The following is a 20015-nucleotide window of genomic DNA, read 5'->3' on the forward strand; positions in this document are numbered from 1 at the left end:
ATGTTCTGAAAAAGCTGCCAGATCGCGACTGTGAAATCACAGGAATTAAAAATTCCATGGAGCATGTAGAGACTTCTGTGGCATGAACCGAAGTTGCAGTAATAAAAGATCAAATAAATGATTTAGAACAATATGGAAGAATGCTCAATCTAGAAATCCATGGAGTCGCCTAGGAAACAAAAGAGGATATTCAGTCTAAGGTAAACAGTATCGCTGGGCACTTTGGTTTCTTTTCCTTTTTTTTATTGCGATAAAGACTTCCCCTTAGAACATAACTGTTGGTGCGTATATGTGTGTTATATGTGTGCTGTGAGGCCTGTGTTGCGTATGAATTGAAGAAGTGTTTTGTGGAATCTGTTTTCATCCATGTCGTCCATCCATTTCATCCATTTCAACCACATGTCGCCGATCCTGCTAGAGAAGAATTTATTAATAATCGCATTACAACTACTTGCATTGACCACGCTAACGTCCGTGCGTCGGACATTTCTTCAGTGTCCGGAGCTGTAATCAGACAGAAACTGGCAGATCACTATTACATTGGGCGTCGCCTTATGAAAACAGACTCTATGCAGCACGCTAACTCTACCAGGTGTGTTGTGACCATTCTAGACCAAAAAAGGTTCGATAATCATGTCACTGAATATGATTGGGATTCATTTACTCATCATAACACTAACGACACTGCGTACGATAGCTTGGTCAGGATATTAGGCGAAATAAAGAAAGTGTGCAAAAAAACTTTGGTTGTGAAGAAACGTAAAATTGACTGCCACTAGCTGACTGCAGAAATCCTGGCTGCTATCAAAGAAAAGGACGCTTTCTGGTCTCGATGCCGCAGGGCGCCAAAATATGACAAACTTCGAGCAGAATATCGTTGCATCAGAAATAAGGTAACTGCGCTTATCCGCTTATCAAAGAGGAAGTTCTTTGCACAGCAGTTTCACAACACTCGTCGCGACGTAAGGAACACTTGGTCTCTGATAAACCAGTTACGTGGTGAACGTGGTAAATGCTTGTCCGTCCAATAGGCAGTGGAGCATAATTTCGGTGTAGTGTCGCCTATTTTGGCTAATGAGTTCAATAACGTATTTTCGGCTGAGCAACGGGTCGCAGTCCAAACTTTGAGCTCGAGAAAGATTAAAACAGTGTATCGCCATCAGCCTTCCTTCCTCTTATGACAGAATCTGATCTTTTCAGCATTTTGTCTAGTCTGAAACGTAATAAATCCTCCGGACTTGACAACATTTTCATAGCTTATCTGATAAGAAACATTACAGCTCTGAAACATGTTCTGCTATTTATTTTAAACGGCATAATTGCAACTGGTACATGGCCAGATTCACTCAAGAGTGCTCGCGTTCTTCCTCTGTACAAAAGTGGGAAAAAGAATGATATTGCCAACTACCGCCCTATTTCTGTTCTTTCCTGCATATCCCAGATTTTAGAAAAACACGTACTTCGTGTGATGAATGCATTTGTTGCTAAACATGACCTAATGAGTGTGAATCAGCACGGATTTGTTAGTGGGTCTGGAACACAGGTGCTATTAGAAAATCTCTCTGATTTACTACACCAAAGCCTGGAAAACAATGAGGTGGCATTTGGGCTTTTTTTGGACGTAAAAAAAGCTTTCAACACAGTAAATCATCAAATTTTAATCTCTAAACTGTATTCATATGGATTTAGGGGTCCTTTTTTGTCACTAATTAAAAACTATCTTCACAATCGCTCCCAAGTAGTCATGTTTGGGCCTATCTGCAGTGACGCGGTAAGTCTGGTGTGCGGTGTCCCGCAAGGGTCTATCTTATCTCCTTTGTTGTTCAACTTATATGTGAATGATATATGTGACCACGTGAAAGCATCCACCGTATTCCTTTATGCCGATGACACTTTACTAGTGTCAAGCAACCCTGAGTTTTCATGTGCCCTGGCTGACCTTCAAGAGGACGCTATTAAAGTTAGTGATTGGTTTGCCTCAAACTTAATACAAATAAATAGCACCAAATCCAGACTTGTCTGTTTTCGTAACCTGCACAAAGATGTACCAAGCGTCGCTTCCATATATTTACACCCTTCATATTGCTCTTTGTGCTCTTGTCAACCTATAGCTAGCGTCCAGTCGTTTAAGTATCTTGGTGTGCACATAGACAGTGATCTGACGTGGAATACTCATTTGACCCACATTTGTAAAAAACTTAGAAGTGTGGCATGTTTGTTGTTTAATTTAAAAACCATGATGCCTTTTTCTATCAGAAAACTAATCGCCCAGGCTCTGGGGTATAGTGTTTTAAGATACGGTATGTGTTGTTTTTTTAACTGCTCTTTCACATGGAAATGTTGAGTTAATAGGATTTTGAAAAACAAAGCTACAAGCGTCCTCTACATGCCACAGGAGAATTTGTCCAGCAGTGTCTTTAGAACAACGGGTTTGTCTTTTTTTGAGAATCTTTTTAAACAAATCGTAGTACTTAAATATTTTTGGAGCAGTGCATACAGGCACATAAATACGAAACCGGTACCGTTGATACATGTTCCTCGTTATCTTAAACCGAGAGTGCGCACTCACTACGGTAAAGCAACAATACGCTATTATGTTCCTGCTATCTTCAATCAACTACCGGACGATGTATTTTCTTTGTCCACCCGCAAAACACTGAGAGTTGCTGTTCAAGCGTTACAGAACCTTTAATATGTAGTGATGTTATCAGTGCATCTTTGATAATGTGTGATGGTTGTGCCAAATGCACAACCAGCTTCTGATGGAGTTCTGGTGTGGCGCTTAGATTGCCGCGGCTGCCGGTTGTCGCCGCACAAGCCCTCTTGTGGCTTCGGCGCTTCCGTTTTGTATGCTGCTTTAACTATACTGAATAAAGATTATTATTATTATTATTATTATTATTATATATCCAGCGGTCATAGCTGGTTGTCACACTGTAGCGGAGGCCGGCTTGCAGTAGGAGACGCGAGCATTCCGATTTTTAACCAGTACATGTCCATATTAGGTGGTATGTATCTGCTTCCATCACACAAACTGAGCAGTTTGGACACGTAGCACCCAGTGGTAAATGCGACCAGTTCCACCTTGAGATAACAGCCGGTGTAAGGGTCACCCCGGCCCGAAGCCTCCTAAGCACAACTTCCTCCGCCCTAGTAAAACGAAGGGGGAGGGAGCAGACACACGATGGGATGGTGGTGATAAACTTTATTGAAAGGGGGAAGGGTGAAGGGGGACGTGGCTGAGGGTTTGGGCTCAAATAACGCCCTGGGCCTGCTTGGCCTTTTCCACCAGTTCAAGCTGTCGGTCGACGTCCCCGGAACTGAGCCAGGCTGTCCAGTCAGTCTCGCTGCTGACGGGGGGATGAGAGAACGGGAGCGAGGTGCATTCCCACATTATGTGTGTGAGTGTTCCTGTTTCTGAACAGAGCCTACATTGGTCGCTTTCCTTGCCCCCTGTGATTTTGTTAATGTATTTTGGGTGTGGGTATGTGTTTGTCTGAAGTCGCCGAAACGCGACCGCTTGCGTTTTATCGAGTTGCTTGGCCGGTGGTGGGAGCGCGTGACGTCTCAAGCGATACCGATGGGCTATTTCATAATAAGTCTAGCAGGGTTCCTGATGTCTCTCCTCCTCAGTCACGCCGTCCTCATCCGCGGACGAGGCTCGGCGCGCGAGATCTCGAGCCAAACTGTCAGCCGACGCGTTGCCGGGCACAGCCACATGAGCGGGGGTCCACACGAGGGTTTTCAAGCCGCCTAGGGGGCGTTGTGTGAGGACATGGTACGCCTGTTTGAAAATTCTACCACGGAGGAAATTGCCGATGGCCTGCTTGCTGCCGCTGATGACGGTATTCGCTTCCGCATGCGGTTTCGCTTCCGCATGTATTCGCTTCCGCATGGCAATCGCGGTTTCCTCCGCTTCCACCACTCGGCCAGCCGTGATTGTTGTATGTTCTATCAATCCTTCGTTGTGATGCGCTACCACCGCGGTCATTAGGTCGCCGCGAGGGTGTCTGGCTGCGTCTGTGTAGACTACTTCATCTTGCAAGCCGTAGCCTCGCCAAATGGCTTCACTACGGGCCTGCCGACGGCCCTGATGAAACTCGGGGTCCATGTTGCGCGGTAGAGGTGGGGCATAAATATGCCCCCTGACCTTTCGCGAAATCGTCATATATTCTGTAACCTCGGGGATAGCCTCGAGACTGAGCTTCCGGAGGAATGTGCGGCCAGCCGGGGTTAGCGCGAGACAATGGACTTGGGCTGTGTGGTGAGCGTCTAAGAGCTCCTCGATCGTGTTATGCATGCCCAAGGCCTCTAGCCTTGCGGTGGCCGCGTAGTCCGAAAGGCCCAAGGCTACCTTCGTGCTTCGTCTGATCATTGTGTTTAATTTGGCTAAATCCGTGGTGGCGAGTTTGACATATGGTGTCGAGTACATGGTTCTGCGGGTTATGTAGGCCTGCACAAGTCGAAGCAGATCGCCCTCGCCAATGCCGTGGTGACGATTAGCCACCCGGCGAATGAGCTGTAGTGTGTAGTTGGTCGCCCTCTGGAGTTTCTTTAACATGAGCCCGCAGCGCAGCGTGTTCTGAAAGTCTAGCTCCAATATTTTGATACTGGGGCGCTCCAGGATGATAAGTTCTCCGACCTTAAGTTCAAGGAAGCGCCTTCTCCATGGTAATCCCCTTGTACAGCTACTTCTGGCGGGCTTGATAAGGAGGTATTCGGACTTTTCCGGTGAGCACGTCAGGCCTCTCGACTCCGCATAAGCTTGTACGACGTCGATGCCGCGTTGCATGATATCTTGAAGAGCTTGTGGATCATCCGCCGCTGCCCATAACGTGACGTCGACAGCGTGGAGGCTGTGGTGAAGCCCAGGGATAGAGCACAGCAGTTACATGAGCCCGCGCATCGCTGCGTTAAAGAGAAAAAGGATGATGACTGATCCCTGCGGCGTGCGTCGGCTCCCCAGCTCTATAATGTCAGCTTCATGCTTGCCGACTTTGAACCGGCACTTCCGGTCGGTGAGAAAGTTTCGGACGTATTGGTATGCTTGGTTTTTTGCGACACCCAGTTGGGTCAGGCCTTCGAGCACCGCTGCTTGGGCGACATTGTCGAAGGACTTCTTCAGGTCGAGGTCCAGGAGGCACCAGAATCGGCGAGCGTCCGCAGGACTTTCGGGTTGCATCACCTGCCTTTTTAACTGAAGGAGTACATCTTGGGGGGACAGGTGTGACCTGAAACCAAACATAGAGTGGAGAAACTCGTCCCGATTTTCTACGTGTTCATTGAGAAGGTCTAGGACCACGTGCTCCATCAGTTTGCCGACGCATGATGTGAGTGCAATCGGCCTGAGGTTGTCTGCATTGAGTGGTTTGCCTGGTTTTGGTATAAAAACGATCGTTGACGTCTTCCACTCTTCCGGGATGGTGCTCGTCTTTCAGCATTCGTTCATGAACTCGGTGAGCTGCTCCATTGCGTGGGATAAGAGCGCGTGTGTCCTGCCAAAGAAAATTTTTACGGGCTCGGCGCGAGTAAAGGGATTGAGGTGGGAGGGGAATAGGTGGACGATCAGGATTAAGAGGGCAATGTGCCTACTTGCCAGCAGCAATGTTGGGAGGATTCGCTGAATGGCCTTGAATCCAGTGTACCTTGACGCAAGTAGCGGTTTTACTATTCATAGTGTGTATTGTCTCGCAGATTTCCATCGCCTTATCAACCTTCGTGAATTCCTAAATAGCCGCTAAAGAATCAGTGAAGATGTCTAGTTGCTTGATGGTAGGCAGCTTAGATGTCGCATCTTGCACAGCGTCGTGGATGGCTCGAAGTTCCATTACTAGAGCGCTGGCTTCCGTAGATAAATAGCTCTAGTGGCTTCTGATGAAACTATGTGTAGTACTCAGCAATGATGTCCTTCCGCCGTCTGGGAGAATGGCAGCATCCGTATAGATTTTGCAGGTGTTAGCGCATGATGCATCGACGATATTGTGTTCGTCAATAATGCCTGTTGTTTCGCTGCGTCGTAACTTCGTTGGTTTATTAGTTGTGATGCTGGTGAATTCCCAGGGAGGCATTGGATAGGGCTGATTGTCAATCCGAGAGCCGCGTTGAAAATCCAGAACATTAACGTTCAGAACATCAAGGGCTTCTTGAAGCTGTTGAGTTTGTCTAACTATATCTTCATGCACGGACCACAAAGTGACGTCATCCGCATAGATTAAGAACTTCACGTCTGGAATCCGATCTAGTTGCCAGGCTAGAGGTATTAGAGCAACGTTGAAGAGAAGAGGAGCCAAAACCGAACCTTGTGGGACTCCTCTGTTCGATGTGAAGCATCTTCGTTGCCTTCCATCTACTCTAACCGAACTACTAAGCGTAAGTTCACTCTATCTCGAGCCGACGACGCCATATGAGATGCAGAAGTACGTGTAACAACTGAAGAATATTTCTTCTACTGGAACGGACGATATTAAAGTGGAAGCAGTGAAATCTATAAGTGATGTAGTTGCACCTACCGTGGTGCACCATATGTAACTTAAGGTTAGAAAAAGGGATATTTCAGCAGCAGTTAAATCTGGCACCGGGGTGTGTCATCGACAAAGGTGGAAGACGTGATGATCTTAATAATTAGCGCCCAATCTCAGTTTCATCTGTTTCCTTTTCAAAAATTTCAGAAAACGTTATCAAGAGTCGAATAACATCTTACCTCACTAAAACAGCAGCAATAATAATTGATCACTATGGTTCCAGAATGGAAGATGCACTGAAATGGAACTTATCAAAATAAAAAAACAAAATTAGTAGTAATATTGAAAATAAGTTAATTACATTTGGGTTATTCCTAGGCTTCAAAAAACCGTTTGATACTATTAAATATGAAACATTATTACGTAAACTATAGTTTTATGGAATAACAGGTATTGCTCTGGAGCTTTTAATGGCTATTTATCGTCAAGAATGCAGTGCACAGTTTTTTTAGTTATGGGGTTTCACGTGCCAAAACCACTTTCTGATTATTAGGCACGCCGTAGTGGAGGACTCCGGAAATTTCGGCCACCTGGGGTTCTTTAACGTGCACCTAAATCTAAGTACACGGGTGTTTTCGCATTTCGCCCTCATCGAAATGCGGCCGCCGTGGCCGGGATGCGATCCCGCGACCTCGTGCTCAGCAGCCCAACAACATAGCCACTGAGCAACCACGGCGGGTCAGTGCACAGTTGTAAACGGTGTTCCATCAAATTTTGGCACAATATATACAGGTATTCCACAGGGCTCCATTTTAGGGCCCTTAATTTTCCTACTTTAGATAACGATAGTATCAATGTAGCTAGCTCAGCTGATAAAGTTCTGCATGCAGATGACACTAACATATTTTTCTCCGGTAATGAATTCTCGAACACTATAGCAAATGCAAATAGATATTTCTCTTAACTATTATTATAGATAAATGCCAATGAGATTCAGCTAAATGTGAAAAACAATACAAAATTATAGTGTTCAAACCTAAAAATAAAATTCTAACCTTCAAGCGTGTCCTCAGTTTAAGACGGGAAAACATTGAACGTGTGAGGTCTACACGATATCTTTGTGTGGTCTTCAGTGAATATTTCACCCCGACTGAGCATATTAATTACCTGCGTTCCAACATATCATGCTCAGTCGTACTAATGCATAAATTAAGGCTTCTTCTGCCAACCTGGCTAAAAAAACAACAAAATTTTACCCTTATCCAGTCATTTCTCCACTACTGCTTATTTGTATGGGGTAGAACAATGTCTACAAACCTAAACTCCTTATTTATCCTACAAAAAAGCAATTAGAGCAATCCTTAATGTTCTCTACACTTCGAGTACACGAGAATACTGGCGACCACTGGGCCTTCTTAACATATATAAGTTAATAACACTTGGACAGGCAATAGAGGCTCATTGCTTGGTCCACAGCAAACCAAACCTTAGCTTTTGTTCAGTTGCACGGCCTGATGCTTTTTATGAACTCCGATATGTCTCTCGCAGAACTTCTGAGGTTGGAACTAACTATGGGCTTCACACTTTTGAACATAACATTATAACTTTCTTGAATGACAGCAAAGATATCGAAACGCCAACACGAACTCCCAAGTAATATACTTTACAAGAAAAGAGTTATGAATCTATTACTTAGGTCATAACACACAACTTTGACCTACTGTAGTCTTAATGAGGCTGATTATTTGCAACCTTGCTAGATAACGGTTGTTTACTTATATATTGCTTTCTTTGTGCTCTCTTTCTTGTTTCTTTTCACAGCTGCAATTTCAAAAATTACTATGTCAAACTATTTATGTACTGTACAGAATTGTGAACCTTTTTTGTGCGGTTTTAATGTTACCTTAAAAGAAAGCTTGTTGTCATCTCACATGCACTGTTTGTCACCACCAGGAGGGTAGGCCTTGTCAGGCATACACAGCCTTTTGCCTCCCTCCTGATGTGGCAATGTATGTTTGGATGCTCCAAATGAAATTGACAAGGGAATAAAATTTGAAACTTGGAACTTGAAACTTGAGGTGACAAACTAACTTTTCTAATTACCGACCAATTTCCATATTACCCATTGCTACTGATGGCCTAGAAAAAATAATTTTGACAAGATTAATGAAGTTCACTGATAAGTTCAATATACTTAATGATGCCCAGTTTGGCTTTGGTAGTGGCTGTTCCGCAAAACTTGCACTTTTAACTCAGAAAGACTTTCTTCTGGGAGCATTCTAGGCAAAACGATCAGTCATAGGCACATACATAGAATTATCGAAGGCGCTCGATCGACTGAATCATTAAAGACTACTAATCAAATTACAGTTGTATGGTGCTCACGGTTTACCATTAGTTCTCATAGCATCATGCCTCGGAAATCGCATGTTGTGTAAAAATCAATGACTACTCACCTTCATGTAAACCCGTGAATACAGGGGTTCCACAACAGAGTATTAGGTACCTTACTGTTCAATCTCTATATAAGTATCATCATAAATATTAACAAAACACATATTATACGACACTATTATCCTCTCACAGAATTTACGTAATACTAGTGATGTAAACGAGGTTCTCAAAAGTCTTAGCACGTGGTGCAATTTGAATTCATCAAAAATAAATGTAAACACAGCAAAATCCATCATGCTTTCACTACACGAATTAAACTTCTCAATAATAGACACCCTAGTATTAGATAATTCCGCCATAGAGATTCTGGCCACTGTCAAAACTCTTGGAGTTTACATTCATAACAGTTTGTCGTGGGGTGCACATATAAACCATCTCCTTGCCCGAATTTTCAAAACCGTAGGTTTCTTCGCAAAATCACAATTTTGACTTCCGAATAGTGTCAAACTACAGCAGTATAATGCATTATTTTCCTCTCAACTGAGCTACTCTTATCTTGTTTGGGGCATCACGTCACTATCAAACACAAAAAGATTACACTTACTGCAAAAGAAAGCAATACGTCATATAGCTGGAGAGTACTACAGAGCACACAAACCGTTATTACACGGTTTTGTGTAGTTCCAGCTAACATTTTCTACGCATACAATTTAGCCCTCAGATACAAACACACAGCGTGGTCACCAAAACGTCTCATATCAGCAAGATCAGTATTTAGATCGCTCAAAATATGCAGCCTTCACTTCATTCAGTGCGTTTGGATGAAGCCCAGACATTTGTGTGCGATTAGCGATATAAGTGTATATCGTATGGATTGTACAGAAGGACTGAACAAACTTCACATCAAGGGCGTGGTTATTATTTAACTTATGGTAAATTATTTAAGTTACCCTATGTGTAACTTCCATTTTTATCTTCAGCCACAGCGCGCGTATCGACAGCTTCTAAGGCTTCAACTTGGCCTCAGTGATAGTTCCAGCTTCACGTGTTTTAATCACCTGAACAAAAATGGGAAAATACTTATCGAGAAAGCGATTGGGCAAGTCGACACAATCTGTCACATTATATTTATTGCATGCTTATAATTATTCAATCTATAAGCCTGGGACGGATTGAGCGCGATCATAAGCAGCGAACATCTCAACAGCCTTCAGCTTGCCGATGACATCGTCCTGTTCTGCAACGCTGGGGATACCTTGCAACATATAATTAGACTTTAACCTAGCAAGTGTACGAGCAGGTTGAAGACAAAGGTAGTGTTGAACAACCTGTCAAGCAAACAACAATTCATGATCAGCAGTCCGTCTGTAGAGTGTGTACAGATGAAAGCTTGTGCAGGTCCATTACTTACAGGGAACCTTGATCATGATACGGAAATCTACAGAATAGAAATGGACCAGAGTACATACGGCCTGCATTAAGAAATCGTGATCGAGAGCTTACCGCCGTCGCTCAAAAGAAAAGTGTACAATCATTCTCTACTTCAAGTACTATAATATGGGGCAGAAACTTGGAGGTTAGGAAAGATGTTTGAGAATAAGTTAAGGACTCTTCAAACAAGCGATGGAATGAGAAATCTTAGGCCTAGCGCTGAGAGAGAGAGGAATATAGCGGTTTAGATCAGAGAGCAAACTGGTGTAGTGGTGGGTAGTGAAAACATAGAAGCTGGGCAGGCCGCTTAAATCATAGGGCCGATAATCGGTGGTCCATTAGAAGAACAGAGCGCGTGCTATGAACAAGGAAGAGCTGTCGATAACAGCAGAAAAATAGGCAAGGTAATGAAATCAGTAAATTTGTAGGCATAACTAGGAATCAGCTAGCAGGTCAGGGGCAAGTACAGACCTGCGAGTGAGGCCTTCGTCTTGCAGTTAACACAAATGTACTCTAATAAAGTTGCGCAACGTACAAACGTCGTCGAGAATTTTAACAGACAGTTGCACTTGAGCCGCTGTTCGTTTCGTACTTTGAGGCTTGCTTACAGAACCGCATCGGGCGCTGCTTGGACATCACTAACCCCCCCCCCCCCCCTTAGCAACGAACTATTTTTCGCAGTGACTGCTCTGAAGAGAGTGCGTCAGTGCAGCAAGATCGACTAGTTTAACCGACTTGATCCTGAAGCAGCTTCAATGTTGAACAGCTATGTGCGTCCTCATAGTGTTCGGGTTAAGCAGCGCACAGTGCAGAGACAAAGCGAACAGATAAAATACAGGACGCTCGCTGCATCGGGACGAATGGGCGTATTCGACTCCTTGACAGGTCGCGAGTGGTGAAGTGAGCGGCGCAAAAGACAGCGCTAATGACATAGCACAGGTCCCGAGGCCTCGGAGGCAGATGTCTAAGCGCTGTGCCGTGGCAAATACTTCGAAATAAATATTGCGTCAGTACGGGAGAAGGAATCTACGGCTTCGATGACTGGGCCTTCAATGCTTCGTATGTCCAGGGTAAACTAGGAGATGAAATTGAGTTGCCGTATCTCTCGTGCGATATTAGTGTTGTGATTACCGCAAAAAGTAAACGTCGGTGAGGACCTGAACGCTTGTTCCTTCCAGCAAATGTCCCAATTGCCGAACGAGCAAGTATACCGCAATCAGCTCGCGACCGAATGTATTGTAGCGCGTTTCTGCAGGTTTCAGGTTCTTTGGGAGAAACGTAAGTGGGCACCAGGACGTGGACTTGAGTTACAAAACGGCGCCGACAGCCGGTAAAAACTCGCGTTGTCGCAACATATGGACCAGCAGGGTGACATCTGCCAATGCGCTTTTGTCAGTTTGGAAGGACCCCGCGGCGTCGGACATCCAGGACAGTAAAGCGGACAGAGGTTTAGTGGTCTTTAGAAGCTCGCTCAGTTGTATAAAAGTTCCGGCGATGTTGGGCTGAAAACGGCGATGCAATTTGAGCAGCCGAAGCATATCAAGGAGCTTTCGGAGTGTCGCTGGGCGAGTTAACTGATCAAGGCCTGAACTTTCTTTTCCAATGGTCCGATTCCTTCGGGACTAACGCGTTGTCAGAAGAACTCAATGTCGTGCATGCCAAAGACACATTTTGTGCGGTTGATGAGAAGGCCGTCTTCCTGGAGCCGACACTATAGGCGCGAAAGGTTTCTGTGCTACTCAGGAGAAATACTAGCCACCAGGAGGTCATCGACGAATCCCAAAACGAAAGCGAGTCCCCGAGCCACCTTGTTGATAAACCTCTGGAATGAATGAGCAGCGTCTCTAAGCCGCAACAACATGCGGACGTACTCAATGACCCGAATTGTAACACAAATTGAGTCTTTGGGACGTCTTCCATCTTGCTCGATATTACCATTGCAGCTAGGTTGGCTGCGAAGTGATGAATGTGAGGCAAGAGTGGATAGCGATAAGGGACAGTGGGCCCCTTGAGCACACAGTAGTAACCGCCCGACCGTCAGTCCCCTTGGTCACGCTTTGCTATCACGTTGATAGCTGAAGACAAATCGCCCGGCGAAGGACGGGTGATACCCAGTTGCAGAATGTGGCCGAATTCTCTCCTTGTGATTGCGACGCGGGCACCAACGAGGCTTCTAGATCGTTAGAACCCTGGCGGGGGGAGCTATGCTGACAACATTACGCGTGACGTTGTGACGTACTGGCAACTAAAATTTGGAAGGTTAGTGATGGCTGTGAAGTCTAACAGAGTTGAGGTGAACGCAGATGATGGTGTCTGTGCTACTGTTCTTCTCGTTGATGTCATGGGCGCAAGGACGGCTTGTACAGACATCCTAATCGTCGTGTCCACGATGCGACGAGCGCTGAGGTCAGCTAAAGGCCAAGTAGGTCAGAAAATCTGCGCCGAATATGGCCATACTTACGTCGGCAACAATGAAACCCCATTTGAAGCTGCGTCAGGAGCCCAAATCGATGGTAAGGGAGCGCTTGCCATATGTGTTGATAGAAAAGCTGTTGACTGCTTGAAGGGGAGCGTTTTTTGTGTGGTTGTTGCAGCTTGTTTTACACTTGCGATCTAGCCGCTGGCAGGAATGACGGGGACCTCTGCACTATGTCCACGAGAAATCGTTGTCCAGCAATCATGTCAGTGACGTACAACAGGCGGTTTTTCATAGAGCAAGTTCCCGGCCGCGATCAGTGTCTCTGTCGCATGTTTTCCGGCCAGCTGCAACGGCACTGACGTGCGCTGTCACCGAATCGGTGGTGACACCAGCCATAGGCGCCGCGACGAGGGCAAGAACGGGAGCTGCACCAGTTAAGGAATCTTAAAGGGCAATCGCTGTCGCACTCGCGATGGCGGTGCAATGACCGTATTGCAGTAATGGTCTAAGCAAGTTGGTCAACCATTTGCTCAAGGCGAGACTACCACTCGTCGAGGTGCGACATCGGAACGGTTCTTGTTGCCACAGTATCTCGCTGAAAAGTCAGTGATACGGTTAGCAAGCTCTGCGAGATTGGCGGCTGTGCCAAGGCGACCACCAGATTCTGCGACAGGCGCTGAAGGAACAGTTCACGCAGCAGGGAGCTGTTTGGATCCAGCCTGCCGTCACTGAGAAGCCACCGCGTACGATGTAGTAGTTCAGACAGCCGAGGGTCGCTGAGCTCATGATTGTTGAAATGTTACGTGAGGTGTCAGCGCACAGATATGGACTTGCGTTGCAACACCACGTTTTGAAGTGGCCATAGGGTTTGATATCGTGGGGTGCGTCTACAACGTCTTGGGACTCCTCAACTTCACCTCTGTAGGAAGTCTTGAGGAAGCGTGGACGAACGTCACGCGTTGCGATGTAATATGCCGAAGGTCGAAGATGGCGTCAGCCTCAGTAAACCAGGCAGAATTTTGTGACCAAAAAGACGACACGTGTATCTTCACCATGGCGAGGCCCCCTGCGTTGGTTGTCGGTATCAAGTTTGTTGCCTTGATTATGACGCAATCACATCCGGATCACGCCGTTATAGGGACGCAGGTTAGGTCAGCTATAACAATCTGTGAGTCAGCGAGCGAAATATCTGACCGAGTCCGGACCGATGGCAGGAGCCGAAGAAGCTCCTTATTCCTCTTCTATTTCCTTCTAATCTCGCAGCTCGCAGCATGAGGCCATAGACACACACGCAGGATAAAGTAATATATAAAAGGTAGCCGATAAAGACGACGGCTGCTAGAGGAAAACTTCCACTGTATTTTTTTTGACGGTGGTGTGGTGAACGGGTGAGTATGCTGGCGTTCATCGGTGCTGTAGGAAATGCCTAGAAAACGAAGCTGTCCAATAGGGGCGTGCAGTGATTTGCTGTAAGAATGTGCCCTCTACTGCCTAAGCATGTTGTGCGATCATGCTAGCTGCTGGCCACACTTTCATTTTATTTCGCTTAATCTGAGCGTTGCTTCCTTCTCGCTCTCAAACGACGCCGTAGGTAAAATATGCTGCAACTTCGGCTGCACAATTCTCAGCGTGGGTGCCTTTTGGATTAGAAATTGCGTACGAACTGCGTAGTTCAGTGAATTCTGCCTCTCATGCCACCTTAAGAATAACATTTTATGAGACAACTCGGTGAAGTGTACAACTATGCAAATTGTCTCGTTGTTCTTCCAAAGCAAGTAATTATATTGAACGTCCTATAATGCGAGATTTTTCTTAATGGTGGTGGCTTTGATAACGCTGTTCTGAACTAATTACAAAATTTGCTTCTTTTAGTACCGGAGTATACCTATTCTGCAAGACGTTAACAGCTAACAATATCGCTGCTGATGTAATATCGTATTGTTCACTTACTGTAGTATAGAGTATAATATTATAGACTCTTCACATTATTTTTTTAGTCTTTTGTACCCATGGCAGAAGCGTTAGAACCAGAAATAGGTAATATAGCATCTGAGCCGCGACTCTCCCATATAAAAATAAAGAAGTATTTTGTGACACATCAGATTGTATCATTTCGGTACGTATTCACTGTGTGCGTAATTGTGTGAAGCATCCTGCCTCCTGCGGTTGTTTTAAGCTTAATTCTTTCCAGTGGGGACAAATTGTTCAAACTCGTGATACTTCTTAACTATTTCTATGATTGATCAGACCCTGTTTCTACATTTCTTCAGCGCTCTTCTACCGACGGTGCAGTTGCGGCTGCCACTGAGAATAGGGGGCCTATGCTCGGACCTGGAATTGCACATTTACAAAAAGTTTTGTCGACGACACTTCACCTGTAGGTCGTGGTCATGCCCTGCCAGATAGGCGTTGACGCGGTACTTTTGTAGCAGGGGGTCCAGGTCTCTCTCAAGGCATTTAGTGGTCCCGTGAGAGCAGGCTGAATAGATGGGGTAGTGGCCGGCGACCAGCACATAGCGGGCTCTGGACGATGCGGAGGCAGCAGCACATGCAATGATCATGTATCGCAATGAAACACATCTCCTGCGATCGAAACTGGTAAATACCAAAGATCCGGAACGAAAGTTGCGGCTTCCTTGACAAGTTATTTGTAAATGTTTAATTGTAGAACCCCGATACTCTTCAAGAAAAAGCTTATCTACAATTCAAGGCCACATAGACAGGAACAGAAGGACTAGCAACTCTACTTTACAGGAACCAACACACAACACTTGCGTTATGTTATATCCCGTTGTACCTTCACTTTACTATAAAGCCTCAATTCTAAGAGATTGTTGCCGGGCGATAAATAAACTTCACGGATGTTTCAAGCAGTTATACCACATAAATACTTCAGACTAAGCCGGAACCGACACGTCTGCCTTACACCTTTTTTACTTACACTTTGTAGTAACTGTGTCGAATCTTAGCCTGACTGAGAAGAGTCGTTCAGACAAAGATAGCGCGACCACACGGCACGAGACAAGCAGGAACACACTGTTCTAGTGCTATCTTACAAATGATGGGCGCCTAATGGTACATGAAGTAGCTAACCCGACAGTCAATCCTCATTAGGGAAGCAAAAGTCAACGCCTAAACACGTGATGCGAGAAGCCACTATGACGACTACGCAATCTTATGCGAAAATACTGTTGAAAAGCATTATGTTGACACAACGCAAAGACAAAGTGCTACTAACAACTGTGTTAAATAATGGTACCTTATGGTAAAACCTAATGGTAAAGATGTGGACGTGCTCTGCAAGGTGCGCTGCATTGACCATAGGATGGTAAGAACTCGAGTTATCCTAGACGTGAGCAGGTAACGCAAGAAACTGTTACAGAAGAAGACGATCAATGAGTTAGCGGTAAGAAGGAAAATAGAGGAATTCCGGATCAAGCTACAAAACAGATATTCAGCAGTAACTCAGGAAGAGTTAGCGTGTTGAAGTGTTGAAGCAATGAACGACAATCTTATGGGTATCATTAACATGTGTACAATAGAAGTCGGTGGTAACTTCGTTAGACAGCAGAATACCAGTAATCTATCGCAGGAGACGAAAGATCTGATTAGGAACCTCAATGTATGAAAGCCTTTAACCCTACAACTAGAATAGAACAGGCAGAAATCTAAAAGTTAATCTACAAGCGTAAGACAACTGACATAAGGAATTCTAATATGGATAGAATTTAACATGCTCTCAGGAACGGAGGAAGCCAAAAAGCAGTGAAGAAGAAACTAGGAATAGGAAAGAATCAGATGTATGCGTTAGGAGACAAAGCCGGCAATATCATTACTAATATGGATGAGATAGTTCAAATGGCTGAGGAGTTCTATAGAGATTTATACAGTACCAGTGGCACCCACGACGCTAATGGAGGAATTAATAGTCTAGAGGAATTTGACATCCCACAAGTAACACCGTAAGAAGTAAAAGAAGCCTTGGGAGCTATGCAAAGGGGGAAGGCACCTGGCGAGGATTAGGTAACCGCACATTTGTTGAAGGATGGTCGGCAGCTTGTTCTAGAAAAACTGGCCACCTTGTATACGCGATACCTCATGACCTCAACGCCAACATAATCGTAATACATAAGAAAGGAGACGCCAAAGACTTGAAGAAATATACACCGATCAGCTTACTGTCCGTTGCCTACAAAGTATTTACTAAGGTAATCGCCAATAGAATCATGAATACCTTAGACTTGTGTCAACCAAAGGACCAGGCAGGATTTCGTAAAGGCTACTAAACAATAGACCATATTCACACTATCAATCAGGTGATAGATGAATGTGCACAATATAACCGACCCTAAGCGTTTGATTCAGTTCAAACCTCAGCAGTCATGGAGGCATTACGGACCCAGGGCGCCGAAGAGCCGTATGCAAAAATGTTGAGAGATATTTATACCGGCTCCACAGCCACCGTAGCCCTCCATAATTAAAGCAACAAAATCAAAACGAATAAGGACGTCAGGCTGGGAGCTACAATATACTACAATCTCTTCAAGCCTATTCACAGCATGTTTACAGGAGGTATTTAGTGAACTTGATTGGGACGAATTGGGGATAAGAGGTAATGGAGAATACCTTAGTAACTTGCGATTCACTGATGATATTACCTTGCTTAGTAACTCAGGGTACCAATTGCAATGCATGCTCACTCACCTGGAGAGGCAAAACAGAACGGTGGGTCTAAAAATTAACCTGCAGAAAACTTAAGTAATGTTTAACTGTCTCGGAAGAGAGCAGCAGTTTGCAATAGGTAGTGAGGCACTGCAAGTGGTAAGGGAATACGTCTACTTAGGGCAGGTAGTGACCGTGGATCCGGACCATGAGACTGAAATAATCCGAAGAATAAGAGTGGGCTGGGGTGCATTTGGCGGGCATTCTGAGATCATGAACAGCAGGTTGCCATTATCCCTCAAGAGAAAAGTGTATAACAGCTGTGTCTTACCAATACTCACGTACAGGGAAGAAACCTGGAGGCTTATGAAAAGGATTTTACTTAAATTCAGGACGATGCGACGAGCTATGGAAAGAAGAATGATGGACATATCGTTAAGGGATAAGAAAAGAGCAGATTGGGTGAGAGAACGCGAGTTAATGACACCTTAGTTTAAATAAAGAAAAAGAAATGGACATAGCAGAACATGTCTTGAGGAGAAGAGATAACCGATGCTAATTAAGGGTTACGGACGGGATTCCAAGGGAAGAGAAGCGTAGCAGGGGGCGGCAGGAAGTAAGGTGGGCGGATGAGATGAAGTTTGCAGGGAAAACATGGCCACAATTTGCACATGACAGGGGTAGTTGGAGAAATATGGGAGAGGGCCTTGCCCTGCAGTGGGCGTACCCAGGTTGTTTTTGATGATGATGATGATGTGTGGTAGCGCTGTATCTTTGTCTGCTTAAACGTCCTGCGTGCCTGTATTGGCTGTACGTCGCGTTGTGTAATCCCAACTCCAGCCCACCAGCCTGTTCTTTTTACGAGCATATCCTTGCAGTGTCATTGTTCGGCAGTAGAGCAATAATCGCGACAACCCAAAGCAACAGTAGCCCAGATGCTCCAAAAACACAGAAAAAATACGAAAACTAAGAATGTTATCAATATTTAGAACATTCATTGACACATGTAAATATTTCACCCAGGATACGTCTCTCCGTGATTATATCATTCTAGCAAGCATAGGCAATACAAGTACAGAGATGACACGTTAGGTATCATTTTATACGCCCGATTTCATAATGGCATCGCTTAGCTGACAATTCTTCAGCAAGTTGTGTCCTTTTTCTTTACCTGTGTACAGGCATTCCAGCCTTGCTGTTTCCCATCATATCATGAGCTTTTTTGCCCTATATCTTGTGATTTCCGCTTGTCATTTATTGCAATAAGGTATCATATTGATATTCTTGCGGCTGATCTTCATGGGCCACTTATGTAGCAGTGTGAAACGTAAGGAAGGGATGACGAGAGAGAGCGAGTGAAAAAGAGCTATGTTCGTTAGTGTTCGCTGTACTTTCAGATGCATGATTTAACTCATCCGTTAGAAAAGTTGCAATGAACCAACTAGTCCAGCAAGGAATCATTCATGTGTTACCTTTCCATCTCATATATTTGAAGTTGTACTTCTTGTTTCCCTCTTCTTCTTCCCCACTCTCACCCCCTCGACAATGGCTTGTTGGCGCTGAGGCTACTGTCAAAAATAATAAATACACCAATATTAACTTGAATAATAGTTTAACACATAAACTAGTTCTCTTTAATTACCTGTGAAAGCAAGGAAGTCCTTCTAGACCCACATGTATCCGTTATTTCGCCATCTGTGCGCGTTTAATTGAGTACCCCATAGCAACTTCAGTCTATGTTTTTGGAAGCTGCCTTACTATGTAGAAAAGCTATACATGTTGCTCGATCTTGAACCACTAAAATCAGTATGCCCAGAGTTTGCATGGGTATTTTATTCCCTAACCATCTACTAGCTTCAGCGCATTCCATAGAAGCTGTGGGAACATCGCCAAATACGCCGGACGCTTACAAGAAGGGTAGCAAATGAGCAGTTCGCTATTCCATTCTGTAGTATCCCCAGCGTATCATTTTCTCCATCCAAATGGAGAGCTCTAAATTTATGGCTTGCATTGCCAATAAATATATCACTCACGTTACTTTCAGCGCTCTGCAAGATCTCCATTTTACTTATGGGGTTCGCTGTTGCAGGCGAGCGCGTCCAAGTTTATTAGAGTCCCGTCATGCCAGCCATCCTCGCCTCTGGCTCGAGGACGTATGTGCAATACAGTGAACTCTCGTTAAGGCGAATTCGGCAAAGCCAAATTTTCGCATATAAAGAACAACGTGGGAACGTTGGTTTAGGTTTCCATAGACTCAACGCAAAAAAAAAATCCGCTCATGAGGAAGCACCTTAGACGCGCTCTTCTGTTAAGACGAACATTCAGAATGACCACCATCGCTACCGATCTTGGAGGCTAGGGTGCCTCGTTGTGCAGCGCCCGGGGGCGCACGCATCATGGCAACCTACTGGAAGCTTTCGGTGTACTACGGCCGGGAACGGACGCGAAAACAAGAGGACGAAACAAAAAGAGACAGTGCCGTTTCACTTCGTGAACGTGGGTCACGCGAAAGCGTATGGATGCTATAGCGCATACGAAGCATAGGCCCTCGGTGGGTCTAGAATGTCCGCATCGCAGATCGTATTCAAGAGAGCCTAGCGCGGCCGCGCCATATGCAGCAGCCGCCGGACTAGAACTTCCGTTTGTAA

At 45.0% G+C, this 20015-nt stretch overlaps 1 protein-coding gene across 1 annotated transcript in view; it reads right to left on the minus strand.

Annotated features, from left to right (window-relative positions):
- LOC142591615 (tartrate-resistant acid phosphatase type 5-like) overlaps positions 1-20015 on the minus strand; it is a 92905-nt gene that overhangs the window by 4460 nt on the left and 68430 nt on the right. Inside the window, exon 9 of the mRNA XM_075703917.1 lies at positions 15081-15228. Coding sequence (XP_075560032.1) covers positions 15081-15228 — 148 coding nt within the window. The remainder of the gene's footprint in view (positions 1-15080; positions 15229-20015) is intronic.

Source organism: Dermacentor variabilis, chromosome 8 (genome assembly GCF_050947875.1).
Source record: "Dermacentor variabilis isolate Ectoservices chromosome 8, ASM5094787v1, whole genome shotgun sequence".
NCBI lineage: Eukaryota > Metazoa > Arthropoda > Arachnida > Ixodida > Ixodidae > Dermacentor > Dermacentor variabilis.